Source organism: Capra hircus, chromosome 15 (assembly GCF_001704415.2).
Source record: "Capra hircus breed San Clemente chromosome 15, ASM170441v1, whole genome shotgun sequence".
NCBI lineage: Eukaryota > Metazoa > Chordata > Mammalia > Artiodactyla > Bovidae > Capra > Capra hircus.
Genome location: NC_030822.1, coordinates 64,251,296 through 64,273,322, shown reverse-complemented (window position 1 = coordinate 64,273,322; position 22,027 = coordinate 64,251,296). Strand labels below are relative to the sequence as shown.

General features: G+C 38.3%; 1 protein-coding gene across 1 annotated transcript in view; it reads right to left on the bottom strand.

The window, feature by feature from the left end:
- The window catches only part of C15H11orf65 (chromosome 15 C11orf65 homolog), a 97,431-nt gene that overhangs the window by 41,995 nt on the left and 33,409 nt on the right, over positions 1 to 22,027 (bottom strand). The window contains exons 3-6 of the mRNA XM_018059831.1: positions 17,729 to 17,821; positions 3,808 to 3,861; positions 3,475 to 3,675; positions 1,734 to 1,864 (exon numbers count right to left, since the gene is read on the bottom strand). Of these exons, the coding sequence (XP_017915320.1) occupies positions 1,734 to 1,864; positions 3,475 to 3,675; positions 3,808 to 3,861; positions 17,729 to 17,821 (479 nt within the window). The remainder of the gene's footprint in view (positions 1 to 1,733; positions 1,865 to 3,474; positions 3,676 to 3,807; positions 3,862 to 17,728; positions 17,822 to 22,027) is intronic.

Sequence of the window (22,027 nt, the reverse complement as noted above, 5' to 3'; positions counted from 1 at the left end):
CATCCAGCCATCTCATCCTCTGTCGTCCCCTCCTCCTCCTGCCCCCAATCCCTCCCAGCATCAGAGTCTTTTCCAATGAGTCAACTCTTTGCATGAGGTGGCCAAAGTACTGGAGTTTCAGCTTTAGCATCATTCCTTCCAGAGAAATCCCAGGGCTGATCTCCTTCAGAATGGACTGGTTGGATCTCCTTGCAGTCCGAGGGACTCTCAAGAGTCTTCTCCAACACCACAGTTCAAACGCATCAATTCTTCGGCGCTCAGATTTCTTCACAGTCCAGCTCTCACATCCATACATGACTACTGGAAAAACCATAGCCTTGACTAGATGGACCTTAGTCGGCAAAGTAATGTCTCTGCTTTTGAATATGCTGTCTAGGTTGGACATAACTTTTCTTCCAAGGAGTAAGTGTCTTTTAATTTCATGGCTGCACTCACCATCTGCAGTGATTTTGGACCCCCCAAAAATAAAGCCTGACACTCTTTCCACTGTTTCCCTATCTATTTCCCATGAAGTGATGGGACCGGATGCCATGATCTTCGTTTTCTGAATGTTGAGCTTTAAGCCAACTTCTTCACTTTCCTCTTTGACTTTCATCAAGAGGCTTTTTAGCTCCTCTTCACTTTCTGCCATAAGGGTGGTGTCATCTGCATATCTGAGCTTATTGATATTTCTCCCGGCAATCTTGATTCCAGCTTGTGTTTCTTCCAGTCCAGCATTTCTCATGAGGTACTCCGCATAGAAGTTAAATAAGCAGGGTGACAATATACAGCCTTGATGTACACCTTTTCCTATTTGGAACCAGTCTGTTGTTCCATGTCCAGTTCTAACTGTTGCTTCCTGACCTGCATACAGGTTTCTCAAGAGGTAGGTCAGGTGGTCTGGTATTCCCATCTCTCTCAGAATTTTCCACAGTTGATTGTGATCCACACAGTCAAAGGCTTTGGCATAGTCAATAAAGCAGAAACAGATGCTTTTCTGGAACTCTCTTGCTTTTTCAATGATCCAGCAGATGTTGGCAATTTGATCTCTGGTTCCTCTGCCTTTTCTAAAACCAGCTTGAACATCAGGGAGTTCACGGTTCACGTATTGCTGAAGCCTGGCTTGGAGAATTTTGAGCATTACTTTACTAGCATGTGAGATGAGTGCAATTGTGCGGTAGTTTGAGCATTCTTTGGCATTGCCTTTCTTTGGAATTGGAATGAAAACTGACCTTTTCTAGTAGGTCGTAAAGTTGCTTCAGTCATGTCCAACTATTTGTGACCCCAAGGACTATAGCTTGCCAGGCTCCTCCATCCAGGGGATTTTCCAGGCAAGAATACTGGAGTGGGTTGCTATTTGCTTCTCCAGGGTATCTTCCTAACCCAGGGATTGAACCTGGTTCTCCTGCATTGCAGGCAGACTCTTTACCATCTGAGCCACCAGGGAATGCCTATGCCTGGTGAATAGGTCATATTAATCTCATACATAAAAGTAAATGCTGATTTTCATCTCATGTGGCAAAAGATTCTGATGTCCTTGAGGTCAAAGAGACTTTGTCTTTTTCCACTTATATCTTAGATATTAACAGTCTCTAGCAAGCATTTATTAAATATTTGCTTTCATTGTATTTTTAAAAAATGACTAATTTTTCATCTTATTTTTAAAATAACATGTAGTTATTTTTACTAGTGATAGCAATTTTTGAAAATAACTATATACTTCTTTAATAATTCTAAGTATTTCATCAACTTACATTTGCTGCATCCATTCTATTTTTCTAATTTTTCTTTTCTTTTCCATATCTTGCCTTCTCTTCAGTTTGGAGAAATGGAATTCACTTTCCTTTTTGTCTCCCACAATCACATTTTCAGTAGGACTCCAAAACTATTGAGAAATGAAAAATGAATACACAAAATATTAAATTACTGATTGTGAGGTTATCTGACTATAAATAAGAACTTCTGTGTATTCAGTAGGAATATACCAAGATAGAAATAGAGAAGAGGATAGACCCTTTTAAGATTAGTGTACTGAGGTAGTATTTAATAAGTATTTGTTGAGTGAATAAGTGAATAGACATATTCTACGACTGTTTTAGTTTCTCATAAGAACAGAGCTGACCAGTAGGTGCTACTGACTTTTGAAGACTCTAATCCTCAGTACTTTGGCCACTTGATGGGAAGAGCCAACTTCCTGGAAAAGAAAAGACCCTGATGCTGGGAAAGATTGAGGGCAAGAGGAGAAGACAATGACAGAGGATGAGATGGTCAGATGGCATCACTGACTCAATGGACATGAGCTTGAGCAAACTCAGGGAGATAGTGAAGGATAGGGAAGCCTGGCATGCTGCAGTTCATGGGGTCACAAAGAGTTGGACACAATTTAGCAACTGAACAATAACAACAAATTCTCAAGGAATATGGGCACCTTCCAAGAATACAGAAGTTTCACCATTGTATCCTAAGACTTCATGATTTCCCCTGTATGATGCTTTATACTAGCTGGTTGCTTGTTTTCCTATTTTCAGTTCATTCCTCCTCCCTCACCACATACACATTAAATAACAAAGAGGAGAGTTTATCCCTCACAACACTCTGAATTTGCCCTATTAAAGCACTGTACTGAAATATCCTGTTTACTTGACTCTCTCCTTAATTAAAAGGCAAACTTCTTGAGCAGAGGAATATTTTTATTTACCATTGCTTCTTAAGAATCTAGTAAAATGCCATACATCTGACTGGTATGCAGTAAAATTTGTTGACTGAATGAATGAATTCACACTTTGATCATTTTTCATGCTTAGTATATCCAATACATCACATTCTACAATCTGTATATCAGAGATTGAGGGAATTGAATGAAGATACTTGAGCCATATAAACAAACATCCAGAACTATCAAACCAGATAATGTTAACTTTTAAAATATAAGTTTACAAATATCCTTGGATGAAAATTATTTCCACAAAAAGAAGATTAAACAAACATGTTTATATAAAAATTCTCAAATCACATATATGCATTAGAAATCATGTATATTTAAAATCATTCTATTCAGTTCATATAAATACATGTTATATTTTCCAACACCGTGAAAACCCAAGTGATTTCCTACTAGGGTCTGCTGTTACAAGCTCTGTAGAGAAAATGGGATATTAGTCTCAAGAACACCCACTTCTTGTCCAAGGATTAATTAGAGTCAATAACATCTTCAGATTTGCTTTATTATAAAAATAGGTAATTGCTGAGTGCCAGAGAGTATCTAAAGATGGTCTAGACTCAAAGCTTATTATTAAAAACAGAAGTAGATGTTAAAAAAAAAGATATATTGCTGAATCTTGAAGTATACTACTCACCCCTGAGTAGTTAAGCAAATTTTATCAGTTAAATTATTAGAATTTATTATTTTTAAAAATCTGAAAATTAACTTTCAGAAAGACAGATAGGTTTCTAAGCATATAACATAAAAAATTATTAATATTTATCTGTTCTTACTGTCTCATAAACAGGCCTCCAGCCATTGTTCTCTATACGACGATACCAGCCACTGTAATCCTCTTCCTGAAGAACATCACTTTTAATATGAGATGTATGTTTTGCTGGAAGTTTTGTGTAGTCTCTAGGGCTATTAGCACACAGATCTTCAATATGTCTGTGAGTGAAAATTTTATAGTATATTGCAGGTGGAAATTTAACCTGTAGATGGAAAAATTAAAAGAACCATATCAATTTAATTAGGAAAATGGTCTATGTTTTTAAAAATTACATCTTTTAAATTTCATATAAATATGCTTTAATAATACTAAGTAAGAATGTATTCATACTTACACCACCTAATCTGAATCGTACATTAATACCAGCAGCAGCATCTAGAAGTTCTGCCTATAAAAAAAAATTAGTCTTCAACATTCTATATATCAGTTCATAATTTCTCACTCTATTATATTAAATAGCTACTGAATATTGATTACTTCTGAAATAGATGAAGTGAATAAACCTCAAATAGTTAATTTTAAATTAGAAAGTTTCAGAATTTATTTTTTTATAGATACTCAATAAGTAAAACAATTTACATGATAACTAGGAAAATGATACCAAACTATGTTTCCTGCGTATGTAATGTAAAAGTTTAAGTGCCAGGTGATTTATAGTCATCATACAGAAGCGTTTTTTTTAAACACCTTAAATATATGATTTTCATATTAAATATTATCTTCTAGTTTGGGCAGATCCCTTGGAGAAGGAAAAGGCTACCTATTCCAGTATTCTGCCCTGGAGAATTCTATGGACTGTATAGTCCATGGGGTCACAAAGAGTCAGACTCCACTGAGCGACTTTCACTTCCACTCTAGGTAGATTCGGAGAAAAAAATGTGACTAGTGAATCTGAGTTTAATGCCAGCTGACATTTCCTAGCTAGCTTTTGATTTTAAATAAAAAATCCATGTTTAAATTTTGCAAGATTTGTATATAATTGGTCTTCTAAAATTTAGTTCCCCACATCAAATGGAAAATAGAGAAAAAAAATCTTGGTCCCCAACCTGTCTTCTGATTATATTAAGTCAGATGAAAAAACAGATGCTATCTTAAATTGTTCAGCCTGAAAGACAACATCAGTTTTGCATAATTTTCTAACTAAAAAATTAAATACATGCACACACACATGTTCCCTGATTTATGATGGTTTGACTTACAATTTTTCATCTTTATGATGGGTGCAAAAGTGATATACATTCAGTAGAAACCATACTACTAATTTTGAATTTTGATCTTTCTCCAGGTTAGTAATACACTGTATGATACTCATTCTGTCCTGTGATGCTGGGCAGCAGCAGTGAGAGAGATAGAGTATATAAAATACTAATATCAGAAATGAAAGATGGGCCATCACTACTGATTCCATGGACACTAAAAGGATAATAAACAAATATGAACAACTCTATGCCCCAAAATTTGATAACCTAAACTAAATGGATTGATTCCTTGAAAGACACAGCCTATCAAAACTCACATAAGGAGAAATAGACAATCTGAATAGATCAATATCTATTAAAGAAACTGAACCATTAATTAACCTTTCAAAGTAGAAAACACCATGCCTATATGAGTTCATGGGTGAATTCAACCAAACATTTAAGGAAGACAAGGTAGTGGAAATCAGCCAAGCTGAACAGAGAAAAAGGAAAAAAAAAATAAGGATGGCTTAGGAGATCTCTGGGACAACATGAAGCATACTCACATTTGCATTATAGGGATCCCAGAAGGAGATGAAGGAGAGAAATTGGCAGAGAATTTATTTAAAGAAGTAATAGGTAAAAAAATTCCCTAACCTGGGGAAAGAAACAGACATCAAGTTTCAGGAAGCATCAGTTCAGTTCAGTTCAGTCGCTCAGTCGAGTCCGACTCTTTGCGACCCCTTGAATCGAAGCACGCCAGGCCTCCCTATCCATCACCATCTCCTGGAGTTCACTCAGACTCATGTCCATCGAGTCAGTGATGCCATCAGCCATCTCACCGTCTGTCGTCCCCTTCTCCTCCTGCCCCCAATCCCTCCCAGCATCAGAGTCTTTTCCAATGAGTCAACTCTTTGCATGAGGTGGCCAAAGTACTGGAGTTTCAGCTTTAGTATCATTCCTTCCAAAGAAATCCCAGGGCTGATCTCCTTCAGAATGGACTGGTTGGACCTCCTTGCTGTCCAAGGGACTCTCAAGAGTCTTCTCCAACACCACAGTTCAAAAGCATCAATTCTTTGGTGCTCAGCCTTCTTCACAGTCCAACTCTCACATCCATGCATGACCACTGGAAAAACCATAGCCTTGACTAGACAGACCTTTGTTGGCAAAGTAATGTCTCTGCTTTTGAATATGCTATCTAGGTTGGTCATAACTTTCCTTCCAAGGAGTATGCATCTTTTAATTTCATAGCTGCAGTCACCAGCTGCAGTGATTTTGGAGCCCCAGAAAATAAAATCTGACACTATTTCCACTGTTTCCCCATCTATTTCCCATGAAGTGATGGGACCAGATAGACAGTCCAAAATAAGATAAACTCTAAAAGGTCCACTACAAGATACATTTTAATTAAAATAGCAAAAATTAAGGATAAAAGGGAACCTTAAAAGCAGGAAGGGGAAAATAACTAGTTACACGAAAGGGATTGCCCATAAAACTACCAGCTGACTGTTCAGCAGAAACTCTGTAGGCCAGAAGGGTGTGGCACAATATATTCAAAGTGATAAAAGAAAAAAATCTATAACCAAGATTACTCCACCTGGCAATGCTATCATTCAAATTTTAAGTAGATACAGAGGTTTACAGGCAAGCAAAAGCTAAAGAGGTTTGGCATCACTAAACCAACTTTACAATAAATGTTAGAAGGACTCTAAGGAAAAACTAGAAATATAAAAGCTATGAAAGAAGTATAAAAATTATGAAAGGAAAAATCTCATTCTTAAAGATAAATGCATAGTAAAGGTAGATCAACTACTACTAGGTAGTAGGGAGGATAAAAGACAAAAGTGGCAAAATATCTCAATTAACACTAAGGAGTTAAGGAATGTAAAAAAAAGCTGTAAAATATATCAAAAGCATTAAACATAAGGGAGTAAGAAGTACAAATTCAGGGTTGTTAAAATGCTTTCAAACTTAAGAGATCTTTAAATGTGTGTGTGTATAGACACACATGCACACCTCATGGTAATCACAAGCCAAAAACTTATAATAGATACACAAACAAAAAAGGAGAAAGGAACCCAAAATAACATAAAGGCAGCCACTATATCACAAGGGATTAGAGCAAAAGAAGAAAGGAACAAAAAAGAACTCTAAAAACAATCAGAAAATAATTAACAAATGGTAATAACAACATACTTATGAGTAATTACTTTAAATGAAAATGGACTAAATGATACAATCAAAAGACATAGGGTGGCAGATACAAAATGGATACAAAACAAGACTCTGCAATAGATCCACTTAAGATCTAGAGACACATCCAGACTGAAAGAGAGGGGATGGAAAAAGAAATGTGCAATGGAAATCAAAAGAAAGTCAGGTAGGAATACTTATATCAGACTAAATAGACCTTAAAACAAAGACTGCATCGAGACAAAGAAGGACAATTCATAATGATAAAAAGGATCCATCCAAAAAGAATATAAAACAATTGTAAATATAAATACACTCAATAAAGGAACACTTAAGTATATAAAGCAAACATTAATGGATATAAAGAGAGAAATGGTCAGTAACACATTAATAATAGGGGACTTTAATACTCCATTTTCAAGAATGGACAGATCATTCAGACAGAAGATCAGTTAGAAAACATTGACCTTAAAGAGCTCTCTCTCTTTTTCTCTTGATGTGTCTGGATAATGCGTCATCAGCTTAGTTTTTTTCAAAGTACCACCTCTTAGTTTCATTCATCTTTTCTGGGGTTTTTTCTTTTTTTTTTTGGTTCCTATTTCACTAATTTCTGCTCTGATTTTCATGATTTCATTCCTTCTATTAATTTTGGGTTTTGTTTTTCTTTTTCTAGCTCTTTTAGATGTAAAAGAAAAGGTGCTCAACACTGCTAATCATTACAGAAATGCAAGTCAAATCCACAATGAGATATCCCACACTATCAGAATGGTAGTTCTTCTTCTTCAAAAAAGGGACAGGGCTCAAATCAACAAAATTAGAAATGGAAAAGGAGAAACTACAAGTGAATCCTTTGCAGAAATACAAAGGATCATAAGAGACTACTACAAACAACTATACACCAATAAAATTGACAGCCTGGAAGAAATGAACAAATTCTTGGAAAGGTACAATTTTCAAAGACTGAACCAGGAAGAATTAGAAAATACTAACAGGCCAATCACAAGTAATGAAATTAAAACTATAATTAAAACTCTTCCAACAAACAAAAGTCTAGGAACAAATAGCTTCACTGGAAAATGCTATCAAACTTTTAGAGAAAAGCTAACACCTATCCTTCTCAGAGTTTTCCAAAAAATAACAAAGGGAGAAAAACTCCCAAACTCATTCCATAAGGCCATTATCACTATCACCCTCATAACAAAAGCAGACAAACATATCACAAAAAAGGAAAATTATAGACCAATAACATTAACGAACATAGATGCAAAAATCCCCAACATAATACTAGTAAACAGAATCCCGCAGCACATTAAAAGCATAGTATACCAAGATCAAGTGGGATTTATCCAAGGGATGTGATGATTCTTCAATATATGCAAATCAATCAATGTGATATACCATATTAAAAAGTAAAGATTAAAAACAATATGATCATCTCAAGAGATGCAGATGATACTTTTGACAAAATTTAACACCCATTTATCATAAAAATTCTCCAGAAAATGGGCATAGAGGGAAACTACCTCAAAATAATAAAGGCCATATAGAACAAACCCACAACTAACAACATTCTAACTGGTGAAAACTGAAAGCATTTCCTTTAGGATCAGGAACAAGAAAAGGATATAGACCCTTGAACTTTAAAAAAAAATAATTTTAGAAGTCCAAACCATGGCAATTGGAGAAGAAAAGAAATAAAAGTAATCCAAACTGGAGAAGAAGTAATTGTCACTGTTGCAGATGACATAATATGACACCTGGAAAATTCTAAAGATACCACCAGGAAACTACTCAGCTCAGTTCAGTTCAGTTGCTCAGTCACGTCTGAATCTTTATGACCCTAGGGACGGCAGCACACCAGGCTTCCCTGTCCATCACCAACTCCTGGAGTTTGCTCAGACTCATGTCCATCCAGTTGGTGATGCCATACAACCATCTCATCCTCTGTCATCCCCTGCTCCTCCTGCCTTCCATCTTTCCCAGCATCAAGATCTTTTCCAATGAGTCAGTCTTTGCATTACGTGGCCAAACTATCAGAGCTTCAGGTTCAGCATCAGTCTTTCCAATGAATATTCAGGACTGATTTCCTTTGGGATTGACTGGTTGGATCTCCTTGCAGTCCAAGGAACTCTCAAGAGTCTTCTCCAACATCATAGCTCAAAAGCATCAATTCTTCAGTGCTCAGCTTTCTTCATGGTCCAACTCTCACATCCATACAAGACTACTGGAAACCATAGCTTTGACTAGATGAACCTTTCTTGGCAAAGTAATGTCTCTGCTTTTTAATATGTTGTCAAGTTTAGTCATAGCTTTTCTTCCAAGCAGCAAGTGTCTTTTAATTTCATGGTTGCAATAACCATCTGCAGTGATGTTGGAGTCAAGAAAATAAAGTCTGTCACTGTTTCCATTGTTTCCCCATCTATTTGCCATGAAGTGATGGGACCAGATGCCATGATCTTAGTTTTCTAAATGTTGAGTTTAGACCCAGCTTTTTCTCTCTTCTCTTTCACATTTATCAAGAGGCTGTTTAGTTCTTCTTCACTTACTGCCATAAGGGTGGTGTCATCTGCATATCTGTGGTTATTGATATTTCTCCCAGCAATCTTGATTCCAGCATGTGCTTCATCCAGCCTGGCATTTTCCATGATGTACTCTGCATATAAGTTAAATAAGCAGGGTGACAATATACAGCCTTGACATACTCCTTTCACAATTTGGATCAAGTCCTGGTTCTAACTGTTGTTTCTTGACCTGCATACAGATTTTTCAGGAGGCAGGTAAGGTGGTCTGGTATTCCTATCTCTTGAAGAATTTTCCACAGATTGTTGTGATCCATACAGTCATAGTCTTTGGCATAGTCAATAAAACAGAAATAGATGTTTTTCTGGAACTCTCTTGCTTTTTCTATGATTCAATGGATGTTGACAATTTGATCTCTGGTTCCTCTGCCTCTTCTAAAGCCAGCTTGAACATATGAAAGTTCTCAGTTCACATACTGTTGAAACCTAGCTTAGAGAATTTTGAGCATTATTTTGTTAGCGTGTGAGATGAGTGCAATTGTGCAGTAGTTTGAACACTCTTTGGCATTGCCTTTCTTTGGGATTGAAATGAAAACTGACTTTTCCAGTCCTGTGGCCACGGATGAGTTTTCCAAATTTGCTGGCATATTGATTGCAGCACTTTCACAGCATCATCTTCTAGGATTTGAATAGCTCAGCTGGAATTCCATCACCTCCACTAGCTTTGTTTGTAGTGATGCTTCCTAAGGCCCACTTGACTTCACACTCCAGAACATCTGGCTCTAGATGGGTGATCACACCATCGTGGTTATCTGGGTCATGAAGATATTTTTTGCATAGTTCTTCTGTGTATTCTTGCCACCTCTTTTTAATATCTTCTGCTTCTGTTAGGTCCATACCATTTCTGTCCTTTATTGCCCAGATCTGCCAGATCTGCCCATCTTTGCATGAAATATTCCCTTGGTATCTTTAATTTTCATGAAAACATCTCTAGTCTTTTCCATTCTATTGTTTTCCTCTATTTCTTTTTATTGATTACTGAAGAAGGCTTTCTTATCTCTCCTTGCTGTTCTTTGGAACTCTGCATTCAAATGGATTTATCTTTCCTTTTATCCTTTGCCTTTAGCTTCTCTTCATTTTTAGCTATTTGTAAGACCTCCTCAGAAAACCACTTTGCCTTTTTGCATTTCTTTTTCTTGGGGATGGTTTTGATCACTGCCTCCTATACAGTGTCATGAACCTCTGCCCATAGTTCTTCAGGCATCTGCCTATCATATCTAATCCCTTGAATCTATTTGTCACTTCCACTGTATAATCGTACGGGATTTGATTTAGGTCCCACTCAGTACTCTTGCCTGGAAAATCCCATAGATGGAAGAGCGTGGTAGGCTACAGTCCGTGGGGTTGCAAAGAGTCGGACATGATTGAGCGACATCACTTTCATACCTGAATAGTCTATTGGTTTTCCCTACTTTCTGCAATTTAAGCCTGAATTTGGCTATAAGGAGTTCATGATCTGAGCCACAGTCAGCTCCTGGTCTTGTTTTTGCTGATTGTATAGAGTTTCTCCATCTCTGACTGCAAAGAATATAATCAATCTGATTTCAGTATTGACCATCTGGTGATGTTCATGTGTAGAGTCATCTCTTGTGTTGTTGGAAGAGGGTGTTTGCTATGACCAGTGTGTTCTCTTAGCAAAACTCTGTTAGCCTTTGCCCTGCTTCATTTTCACTCCAAGGCTAAACTTGTCTGTTACTCCAGGTATCTCTTGACTTCCTACTTTTGCATTCCAGTCCCCTACGATGAAAAGGACATTATTTTTTTGGTGTTAGTTCTAGAAGGTCTTGTAGGTCATTATAGAACCATTCAACTTCAGCTTCTTCAGCATTAGTGATTGCTGAATCCAAGTAGCATAGACTTGGATTGCTGTGATACTGAATGGTTTGCATTGGAAATAAACAGAGATCATTCTGTCTTTTTTGAGATTGCAACCAAGTACTGCAATTTGGACTCTTTTGTTGACTATGAGGGTTATTCCATTTCTTCTAAGGAATTCTTGACCACAGTAGTAGATGTAATGGTCATCTGAATTAAATTCACCCATTCCAGTCCATTTTAGTTCACTAATTCCTAAAGTGTCATTGTTTACTCTTGCCATCTCCTATTTGACCACTTCCAATTTGCCTTGATTCATGGACCTAATATTCCAGCTTCTTATGCAATATTCTTCTTTACAGCATTGGACTTTACTTCCATCACCAGTCACATTCACAACTGGATGTTGTTTTCACTTTGGCTCCATCTCTTCATTCTTTCTGGAGTTATTTCTCCACTCTTCTCCAGTAACATATTGGGTACCTATCACCCTGGGTAGTTCATCTTTCAGTGTTCTATCTTTTTGCCTTTTCATACTATTAATGGGGTTCTCAAGGCAAGAATACGAAGTGGTTTGCCATTCCCATTCTCCTTCCAGTGGACCATGTTTTGTCAAAATTCTCCATCACGACCCATCCATCTTGGGTGGCCCTACATGGCATGGCTCATGGTTTCATTGAGTTAGACAAGGCTGTGGTCCATGCGATCAGTTTGGTTAATTTTATGTGATTGTGGTTTTCTTTCTGTCTGCCTTTTCTGAATAACAGTAAGAGGCTTATGGAAGCTTCCCTGATGGGAGAGACTGACTGTGGGTAAAACTGGGATTTGTTCTGATGGGACCATGCTCAGTAAATCTTTAATGTAATTTTCTATTGATTTTCTCTTGATGGATGGGGCTGTTTTCCCTCCCTGTTGTTTGGCCTGAGGCCAAACTGAGACCCAGCTTCCACTGGAAACTCCTGCACACTCACAGGCAAGTATGACTCTTGTGTGGACACTGCTCCTTTCTCCTAGTGCACACTAGGTTTTGTTTGTGCCCTCCAAGAGTAGGTTTCCCCAGTCCTGTGGAAGTTCTGTAATCAAATCCCACTGGCCTCCAATGTCAAATTCCCTGGGGGTTCTCCGTCCCTTTGCCATATCCCCAGGTTGGGAAATCTGTTGTGGGTCCTACAACTTTCTCAGCAGTGTGAGAATTTCTTTGGTATAATAGTTCTGCGATTGTAGGTCATCTGCTCAGAGGCTCTATGGTGGGTAACACTGCATGACCCAGGTCTTCTGCAGCCAGTGCCCCTGTCCCTGTGGCAGGCCACTGCTGACCTGTACCTCCACAGGAAGCACTCAAACACTCAAAGGTAGGTCTGACTCGTCTCTGTGGGACCTCTGGGCCCTGGTGCACATAAGGTTTTGTTTGAGCCCTCCAAGCGTTTCTGGCGGGTATGGGTTTTGATTCTAAATGGGATTTCACCCCTCCTACTGTCTTATTGGAGCTTCTCCTTTGCCCTTGCATGTGGAATATCCTTTTATGGTGGTGTTCTACATTTTTTTGTCAATGGTTGTTCAGCAGCGAGTTGTAATTTTGGAGTTCTTGCAAGAGAAGATGAGTTCATGTCCTTCTATTCTGCCATCTTTCTGCTGGAAAACTACTAGAGCTCATCAATGAATTCAGTAAATTTGCAAGCTACAAAATTAATACACAGAAATCTCTTGCATTCCTATATACTAACAACAAAAGATCATAAAGAGAAATTAATGAAACAATTCCATTTACCATCACAACGAAAAGCATAAAATAGCTAGGTTTGCCGACAAAGGTCTAGTCAAAGCTATGGTTTTTCTGGTAGTCATATATGGATATCAGTTGGACCATAAAGAAAGCTGAGCTCCAAAGAATTGATGCTTTTGAGCTGTGGTGTTGGAGAAGATTCTTGAGAGTCCCCTGGACTGGAAGGAGATCAAACAGGTCAATTGTAAAGGAAATCAGTCCTGAATATTCATTGGAAGGAGTGATGCTGAAGCTGAAACTCCAATATTTTGGCCGTCTGATGCAAAGAACTGACTCACTGGAAACGACCCTGATGCTGGAAAAGATTAAAGGCAGGAGGAGAAGGGGACGACAAAGGATGAGATGGTTGGATGGCATCACTGACTCGATGGACATGAGTTTGAGCAGGCTTTGGGAGTTGGTGATGGACAGGGAAGCCAGGCATGCTGCAGTCCATGGGATCACAAAGAGTTGGACACGACTGAGTGACTGAACTAAAATGAACTGATACCTACCAAAAGAGGCAAGAGGCCTGTGCTCAGAAAATTATAAAACATAAATGAAAGAAATCAAAGACACACAAACAGATGAAGAGACATACTATGTTCTTGGTTTGGCAAAACCAATATTGTGAAAATGACTATACTACCCAAAGCAAGCTACAGATTCAGTGCATTCCCTATCAAATTACCAATGGCATTCTTCACACAGTTGGAAGAAAAATTTTTACATTTTCTGTGGAAACACAAAAGATCCTGAAAGTCAAATCAATATTGAGAAAGAAATATGGAACTTGAGGAATCAGGCTCCCTGACTTCAGACTATATTAGCTTTCTAATATAATAATTTCTACAGTAATCAAGACTGTAAAGTATAGGCACAAAAACAGAAATATAGATCAATGGCCCAAAATAGAAAGCCCAGAGATAAACCTGCACACATATGGTCACGTAATCTACAACAAAGGAAGCAATGATATACAATGAAGAAAAGATAGCCTCTTCAATACATGGTGTTGGAAAAACTGGACAGCAACATATAAAAGGATGAAAGTAGAACACTACCTAACACCATACAGGAAAATAAACTCAAAATGGATTAAAAACCTAAATGTAAGACTAGACACTATAAAACTCTTAGAGGAAAATAGGAAAACCATTCTGTGACATAAACCACAGCAAGATCTTTTTTTAAAAAAAAATATATATATATATTTAACCTTTTAATTTATTTATTTTTAATTGAAGAATAATGATTATTACTTTACAATATTTTGTTGATTTCTGCCATATATCAACATGAATCAGCCATAGGCATACCTATGTTCCCTCCCTCTTGAACTTCCCTCCCACCTCCCACCCCATCTGACCCACCCCTCTAGGTTTTCAGAGGCCTGGTTTGAGTCCCTGTGTTATACAGCAAATTCCCACTGGCTATCTATTTTACATATGGTAGTGCATGTTTCCATGTTACTCTCTCCATTTGTCCCACCCTCTCCTTCCCTCTCCTGTGTCTACAAGTCTGTTCTCAATGTCTGTGCTGCCATTGGTTCAGTTCAGTCGCTAAGTCGTGTCCGACTCTTTGCAACCCCATGAATCACAGCACACCAGGCCTCCCTGTTTATCACCATCTCCTGGAGTTCACTCAAACTCATGTCCATCGAGTTGGTGATGCCATCCAGCCATCTCATCCTCTGTCATCCCCTTCTCCTCCTGCCCCCAATCCCTCCCAGCATCAGAGTCTTTTCCAATGAGCAACTCTTCACATGAAGTGGCCAAAGTACTGGAGTTTCAGCTTTAGCATCATTCCTTCCAAAGAAATCCCAGGGCTGATCTCCTTCAGAATGGACTGGTTGGATCTCCTTGCAGTCCAAGGGACTCTCAAGAGTCTTCTCCAACACCACAGTCCAAAAGCATCAATTCTTCGGTGCTCATCTTTCTTCACAGTCCAACTCTCACATCCATACATGACTACTGGAAAAACCATAGCCTGGACTAGATGGGCCTTTGTTGGCAAAGTAATGTCTCTGTTTTTCAATATGCTATCTAGGTTGGTCATAACTTTTCTTCCAAGGAGTAAGCGTCTTTTAATTTCATGGCTGCAATCACCACCTGCAGTGATTTTGGAGCCCCCCAAAATAAAATCTGACACTGTTTCCACTGTTTCCCCATCTATTTCCCATGAAGTGATGGGACCAGATGCCATGATCTTCATTTTCTGAATGTTGAGCTTTAAGCCAACTTTTTCACTCTCCTCTTTGACTTTCATCAAGAGGCTTTTTAGTTCCTCTTCACTTTCTGCCATAAGGGTGGTGTCATCAGCATATCTGAGGTTATTGATATTTCTTCTGGCCATTGCTGCCCTACAAATAGGTTCATCAGTACCATCTTTCTAAATTCCATATATATGTGTCAATATACTATATATTTTTTTTCTCTTTCTGACTTATTTCACTCTGTATAATAGGCTCTAGGTTCATCCACCTCATTAGAACTGACTCAAATGCATTCCTTTTTATGGCTGAGTAATATTCCATTGTATGTATATACCACAGCTTCTTTATCTATTTATCTGTCCATGGACATCCAGGCTGCTTCCCTGTTCTATCTATTGTAATATTGCTGCAATGAACATTGGGGTACATGCATCATTTTCAATTATGGTTTTCTCAGTTTTGGGATTGTTGGGTCATATGATACTCTTAAGGGCTTCCCAGGTGGCACAACTGCACAACCTGCCTGCCAATGTCTCCTGCATTGGCAGGCAGGAGATGTGGGTTTGATTCCTGGGTCAGAAAGATCCCTGAAAGGGGAAATGGCAAACCACTCCAGTATTCTTGCCTGGAGAATCCCCATGAACAGAGGAGGCCAGAGGGCTACAGTCCATAGTGTCACAAAGAGTTGGACAAGACTGAAGTGACTGAGCACTCAAACACCCATGGTAGTTTTATTCCTAGTTTTTTAAGGAATCTCCATACTGTTCTCCTGAAACTCGAATATTTTGGTCACCTGATGTGAAGAGCTGACTCATTCCCACCTGATGCTGGGAAAGATTGAAGGCAGGAGGAGAAGGGGACAACAGAGGATGAGATGGTTGGATGGCATCACCGACTCAATGGACATGAGTTTGGGTAAACTCTGGGAGTTGGTGATGGACAGGGAGTCCTGGCATGCTAAGGTTCATGAGGACTCAAAGTCAGACATGACTGCACGACTGAACTGATACTGTTCTCCATAGTGGCTGTATGAATTTCAGTTCAGTTCAGACACTCAGTCGTGTCCAACTCTTTGCAACCCCATGGACTGAAGCACACCAGGCTTCCTGTTATCACCAACTCCCAGAGCCTGCTCAAACTCATATCCATTGAGTTGGTGATGCCATCCAACCATCTCACACTCTATTGTCCCATTCTCCTCCTGCCTTCAATCCTTCTCAGCAACAGGGTCTTTTCCAATGAGTCAGTTCTTCACATTAGGTGGCCAAAGTATTACATTCCCCCCAATAGTGCAAAGGCAGGATTTTTTTGGACCCACCTCCTTGAGTTAGGAAAAAAAAATTTTTTTTAATGGGACTTAAAAGCTTTTGCACACAAAGAAAACCATAAATGAGATGAAAAGACAATCCTCAGAATGTGAGAAAATATTTGCAAACAAAGCGATGAATGAAGAATAAATCTCCAAAATATACAAACAGCTGATGGAACCCAATAAAAAAAAAACACCCAATCAAAAAAATGGGTGGAAAACTTAAACAGACATGTCTCCAAAGATGAGAAACTGATGACAAAAGGCACATAAAAAGATGCTCAACATTGCTAATTATTAGAGAAATGCAAATCAAAAGCACAATGAAGTATCATTTTATACTGGTCAGAATGGCCATCATCAAAAAAATCTACAAACAATAAATGCTGGAGAGGATGTGGAGAAAAGGGAGCCCTCTTGCACTGCTGATGGGAATGTAAATTGATATAGCCACTGTGGAGAACAGTGTGGAAACTTAGAAAGCTCCACCTTAAAGAGCTAAAAAAGAACAATCATATGACCCAACAATCCCACTACAGGGCATATACTCTGAGAAAACTATAATTCAAAATGACACATGTGATCCAGTGTTCACTGAAGCACTATTTACAATAGCCAGGATATGGAAACCTAAATGTCCAATGATAGATGAATAGATAAAGAAGATATGCTACATATAAACAGTAGAATATTACTCAGCCATAAAAAGAAACAGAATTGAGTCACTTGTAGAGATGTGAATGAACTAGAGTCTGTTGTACAGAGTGAAGTAAGTCAGAAAGAGTAAAACAAATATATTAACGGATATATGTGGAATCTAGAAATGTTGTACAGATTAACCCAGTTCCAGGGCAAAGGTAGAGATGCAGACGTAGAGAACAGATATGTGAACACAGGGGGAATGGATGAATTAAGAGATTAGGATTGATGTATATACACTATCTTGTGTAAAATTGATAGTTAGTGGGAGCCTGCTGCACTCCACAAGGAGCTCAGCTCAGTGCTCTGTGATGACCTAGATGGGTGGGGTTGGGGGGTGCGGTGGGAGGAAGGTCTAAGATGGAGTAAATATATGTATACATATAGCTTATTCACTTCATTGTACAACAGAAACTAATACAACATTGTAAAGCAATTATACTTCACTTGAAAAGAATAAAAAATAAAGGTATTTATACATCATAAAAAAATATAATGTCCTTACCTCTTTAGGATTAATATATCTCACTATCTGACGTGGCTCCCCTTGTCTTCTTATGTTAATCAGACGTTTAAAGTGTTGGAATACAGCGACATTCTAAAGGTTCAAACACATAGGATTTTACTGTTGAAACTGGGTTTCCTACCTCTAATTAGCTTTTTGCCTAATTAGGGCAAAATGAGTAAAAATCATGAGATAGATTTTACTGTTGTGAAAGATTTTTAGAAATATTATCCAATCACGGTTTGCTTTCACAAGCCAGGTAATACTGGTATTATTCTCACAGGGGTTTACCCTTAAATTGGTAATTCTATTACTAGGAAGTGTAAATAAAATGTCCAAAACTTTGGTTGTATCACTTTTGTACAGTTAGAGTAATGTAGGAGAAAGACAAAACACAGCCTAGTGGTTAAGCACACTAAACATGGCATGATATTGTCTGGGCTCAAGTGTTAGTACATACCAGCTGTGTAAGTACTTGATCCTGAACAAGCTGCTTAACTTCTGTGCTCAGTTTCTTATCTAAAATATGGGAATGACAGTACTATTTCATACAGCTACATTTAGGAATAAATGAGTTAACATTTGTAAAGCATTTAGAACAGCTTCTGGCACAGAAGAGCATTCAACAAATATTATCTATTATTATCATTACAAAAGCCTCCTTATTCCTGTAGTAATTCCACTGGTTTACCAACCTTATCTACTTCTCATGTTAGTGCAAATTTAGTCAAACTACTCCAAGCAATTCTTGTATCCTGGAAAGTTATCTTTGGTAACTTTCCCCTCATACCTTATTCCTCCCAAAACCTTTAATAACTCTTAAAATGTTCCCCATCTGCTCCTTTGCTTATATTAAGTCAAATCAAATAAAGCCAAATTGAAGTAATCCTTAACACCAGTATCACAATATGAAGGCCCACCACAATTGCCTGTGGGAGATGGTGCAGCCCATATCAACACAAATAATATTCTTTCTGAAAGGAAAATGTAATATTCTTAAGTAAAACCTCAAACTGAGTATCAAGAAAATTTATGAGCGTTTGAAATCTGAACAGTATTTATTAAATTTGTATATTACTGTATCAAACCACTCTCAAATTTAATGACTTAAAGCAAAAACCATTTTCCGTGGGTTGAAAGAGAACTTCTATTTTTGTGCGGAGTCATGTACTTGGGCCTAGTCATTTGCCAGATCAGATGGAGTTGGGTGATTTAATATGGTCTCACACACTATCTGGGTCTTCACCTTGGATTGTTGGAACATCTGTGATAGCCTGGCTTCTCCCTCCACATACACTTTCAGTTAGAGTTTCTTCACAGCATTTAGGTTTCAAAGTATGAGAGATATAGACAGAGAGAAATTGCAAGGCCTTGTCGTGGAAGTCACACAGCATCACTTAGTTAGAATTCTATTGGTAAATTCAGGACCTAGCAGGTCTCAGGAGGTCTAGTGCAAAGTGTGACCCATAGGAAGTTCCATATATGTATGGAACCTCATCCAAGAGTGGCTCAGAAGAGAAATACTTATAGGGGACAGAACTTCAAGCATCATACCAATTGTATCCTATGCCTGGAAAGAAAAATGGCCAGTGATACAGATCTACAGATGGAGAATAACTGATGGTTTGGCCGGATGGTCAGGGATTAGGAAAGAAAATTGTTTTTTGGTTAGGAAATTGTTGGGGAAGAGATCAGACTCCTCATACTTGAGCACCAACTGTGAAGATATTCGTATCCCATATTAAGTCTCAACAAAAAGCAATCTCAGCAGAGAAGAATATTAATAATCAAGTGGGCAAGTTGACCTATTCAGTCAGTCATTTTTTCCCTAGCCACTATTCTTGTCCAATGGGCTCATGAACAAAATGGCCATGGCAACAGGAATGGAGGTTATTTGTGGGATAAACAACATGAATTTTTATTCACTATATTTGGCTACTACGACTGCTGAGTGTCCACTTTGTCAAAGTAGAAAGCAACACTGATCCCCTGAGATAGTCTCATTCCTTGAGGAAATTAACCAGGTTTCTTGTGGGATATCAGTTAGTTGGAACACTTTCATTACAGAAGGGCTAACACTTGATTCTCACTGGAATTGATAATTTATACTCCTGGATAGCTCTATATAGTCAGCAAAAACAAGACCAGGAGCTGACTGGGGCTCAGATCATGAACTCCTGATTGCAAAATTCAGATTTAAACTGAAGAAAGCAAGGAAATCCACTAGACTATTCAGGTATGACCTAAATCAAATCCTTTACGATTACACAGTGGAAGTGACAAATATTTTCAAGGGATTAGATCTGACAGACCAAATGCCTGAGGAACTATGGACAGAGGTTTGTGACACTGCAGAGGAGGTGGTATTCTAAACCATCGCCAAAAAAAAGAAAGGCAAAAAGGCAAGATGGTTGTCTGAGGAGGCCTTAAACATTGCTAAGAAAAGAAGAGAAGCAAAAGGCAAAGGAGAAAAGGAAGATATACCCATCTGAATGCAGAGTTTCAAAGAACAGCAAGGAGAGACAAAAAAGCCTTCCCAAATAATCAGTGCAAAGAAATAGAGGAAAACAATAGAATGGGAAAGACTAGAGATCTTTTCATGAAAACTAGAGATACGAAGGGGACATTTCATGCAAAGATGGGTGCAATAGGGACAGAAATGGTATGGACCTAACAGAAGCAGAAGATATTAAGAAGAGGTGGCAAGAAGACACAGAAGAACTATACAAAAAAGATCTTCATGACCCAGATAATCATGATGGTGTGATCACTCACCTAGAGCCAGACATCTTGGAATGTGAAGTCAAGTGGGCCTTAGGAAGCATCACTACAAACAAAGCTAGTGGAGGTGATGGAATTCCAGCTGAGCTATTTCATCCTGAAAGATGATGCTGTGAAAGTGCTGCACTCAATATGCCAGCAAATTTGGAAAACTCACCCGTGGCCACAGGACTGGAAAAGTCATTTTTCATTCCAATCCCAAAGAAAGGCAATGCCAAAGAGTGTTCAAACTACCACACAATTGTACTCATCTCTCACACTAACAAAATAATGCTCAAAATTCTCCAAGCTAGGCTTCAACAGTATGTGAATTGAGAACTTCCAGATGTTCCAGCTGGATTTAGAAAAAAGCAGAGGAACTAGCAATCAAATTGTCAACATCCACTGGATCATAGAAAAAGCAAGAGAGTTCAAGAGAAACATCTATTTCTGCTTTATTGACTATGCCAAAGTCTTTGACTGTGTGGATCACAACAAACTGTGGAAAATTCTTCAAAAGACCACCTTACCTGCCTCCTGAAAAATCTGTATGCAGGTCAAGAAACAACAATTAGAACTGGGCATGGAACAATGGACTTGTTCCAAATTGTGAAAAGAGTTATGTAAAGGCTACTCACCCTACTTGTTTAACTTATATGCAGAGTAAATCATGTGAAATGGTGGGTTGGATGAAGCAGAAGCTGGAATCAAGATTGCTGGGAGAAATATCAATAACCTCAGATATGCAGATGACACCACCTTTATGGCAGAAAGCAAAGAAGAAATAAAAAGCCTCTTGATGAAAGTGAAAGGGGAGAGTAAAAACGTTAGCTCTAAACTCAACATTCAAAAAACTAAGATCAAAAAACAAACAAAGAAACAAACAAACAAACAAAGATCATGGCATCTGGTCCCATCACTTCATGTGAAATAGATGGGGAAACAACAGTGACAGATTTTATTTTGGGGGCTCCAAAATCACTGCAGACGGTGACTGCAGCCATGAAATTAAAAGATGCTTGCTTCTTGGAAGGAAAGCTATGACCAACCTAGATAGCATATTCAAAAGCAGAGACATTACTTTGTCGACTAAGGTCCATCTAGTCACAGCTATGTTTTTTACAGTAATCTTATATGGATGTGAGAGTTGGACTGTAAAGAAGGCTGAGTGCTGAAGAACTAATGCTTTTGAACTGTGGTGTTGGAGAAGACTCCTAAGAGACCCTGGACTGAAAGGGGATCAAACTAGTCAATCCTATAGGAAATCAGTCCTGAATATTCATTGGAAGGACTGATGCTGAAGCTGAAGCTTCAATACTTTGGCCACCTGATGTGAAGACTGACTCATTGGAAAAGACTCTGATGCTGGGAAAGATTGAAGGCAGGAGAAGGGGATGACAGATGATGAAATAGTTGGATGGCATCACCAACTCGATGGACATGAGTTTGAGCAAATTCCAGGAGTTGGTGATGGACAGGTAAGCCATGGCATCGTAAAGAGTCAGACATGACTGAGTGACTGAACTGAATGACTGATTG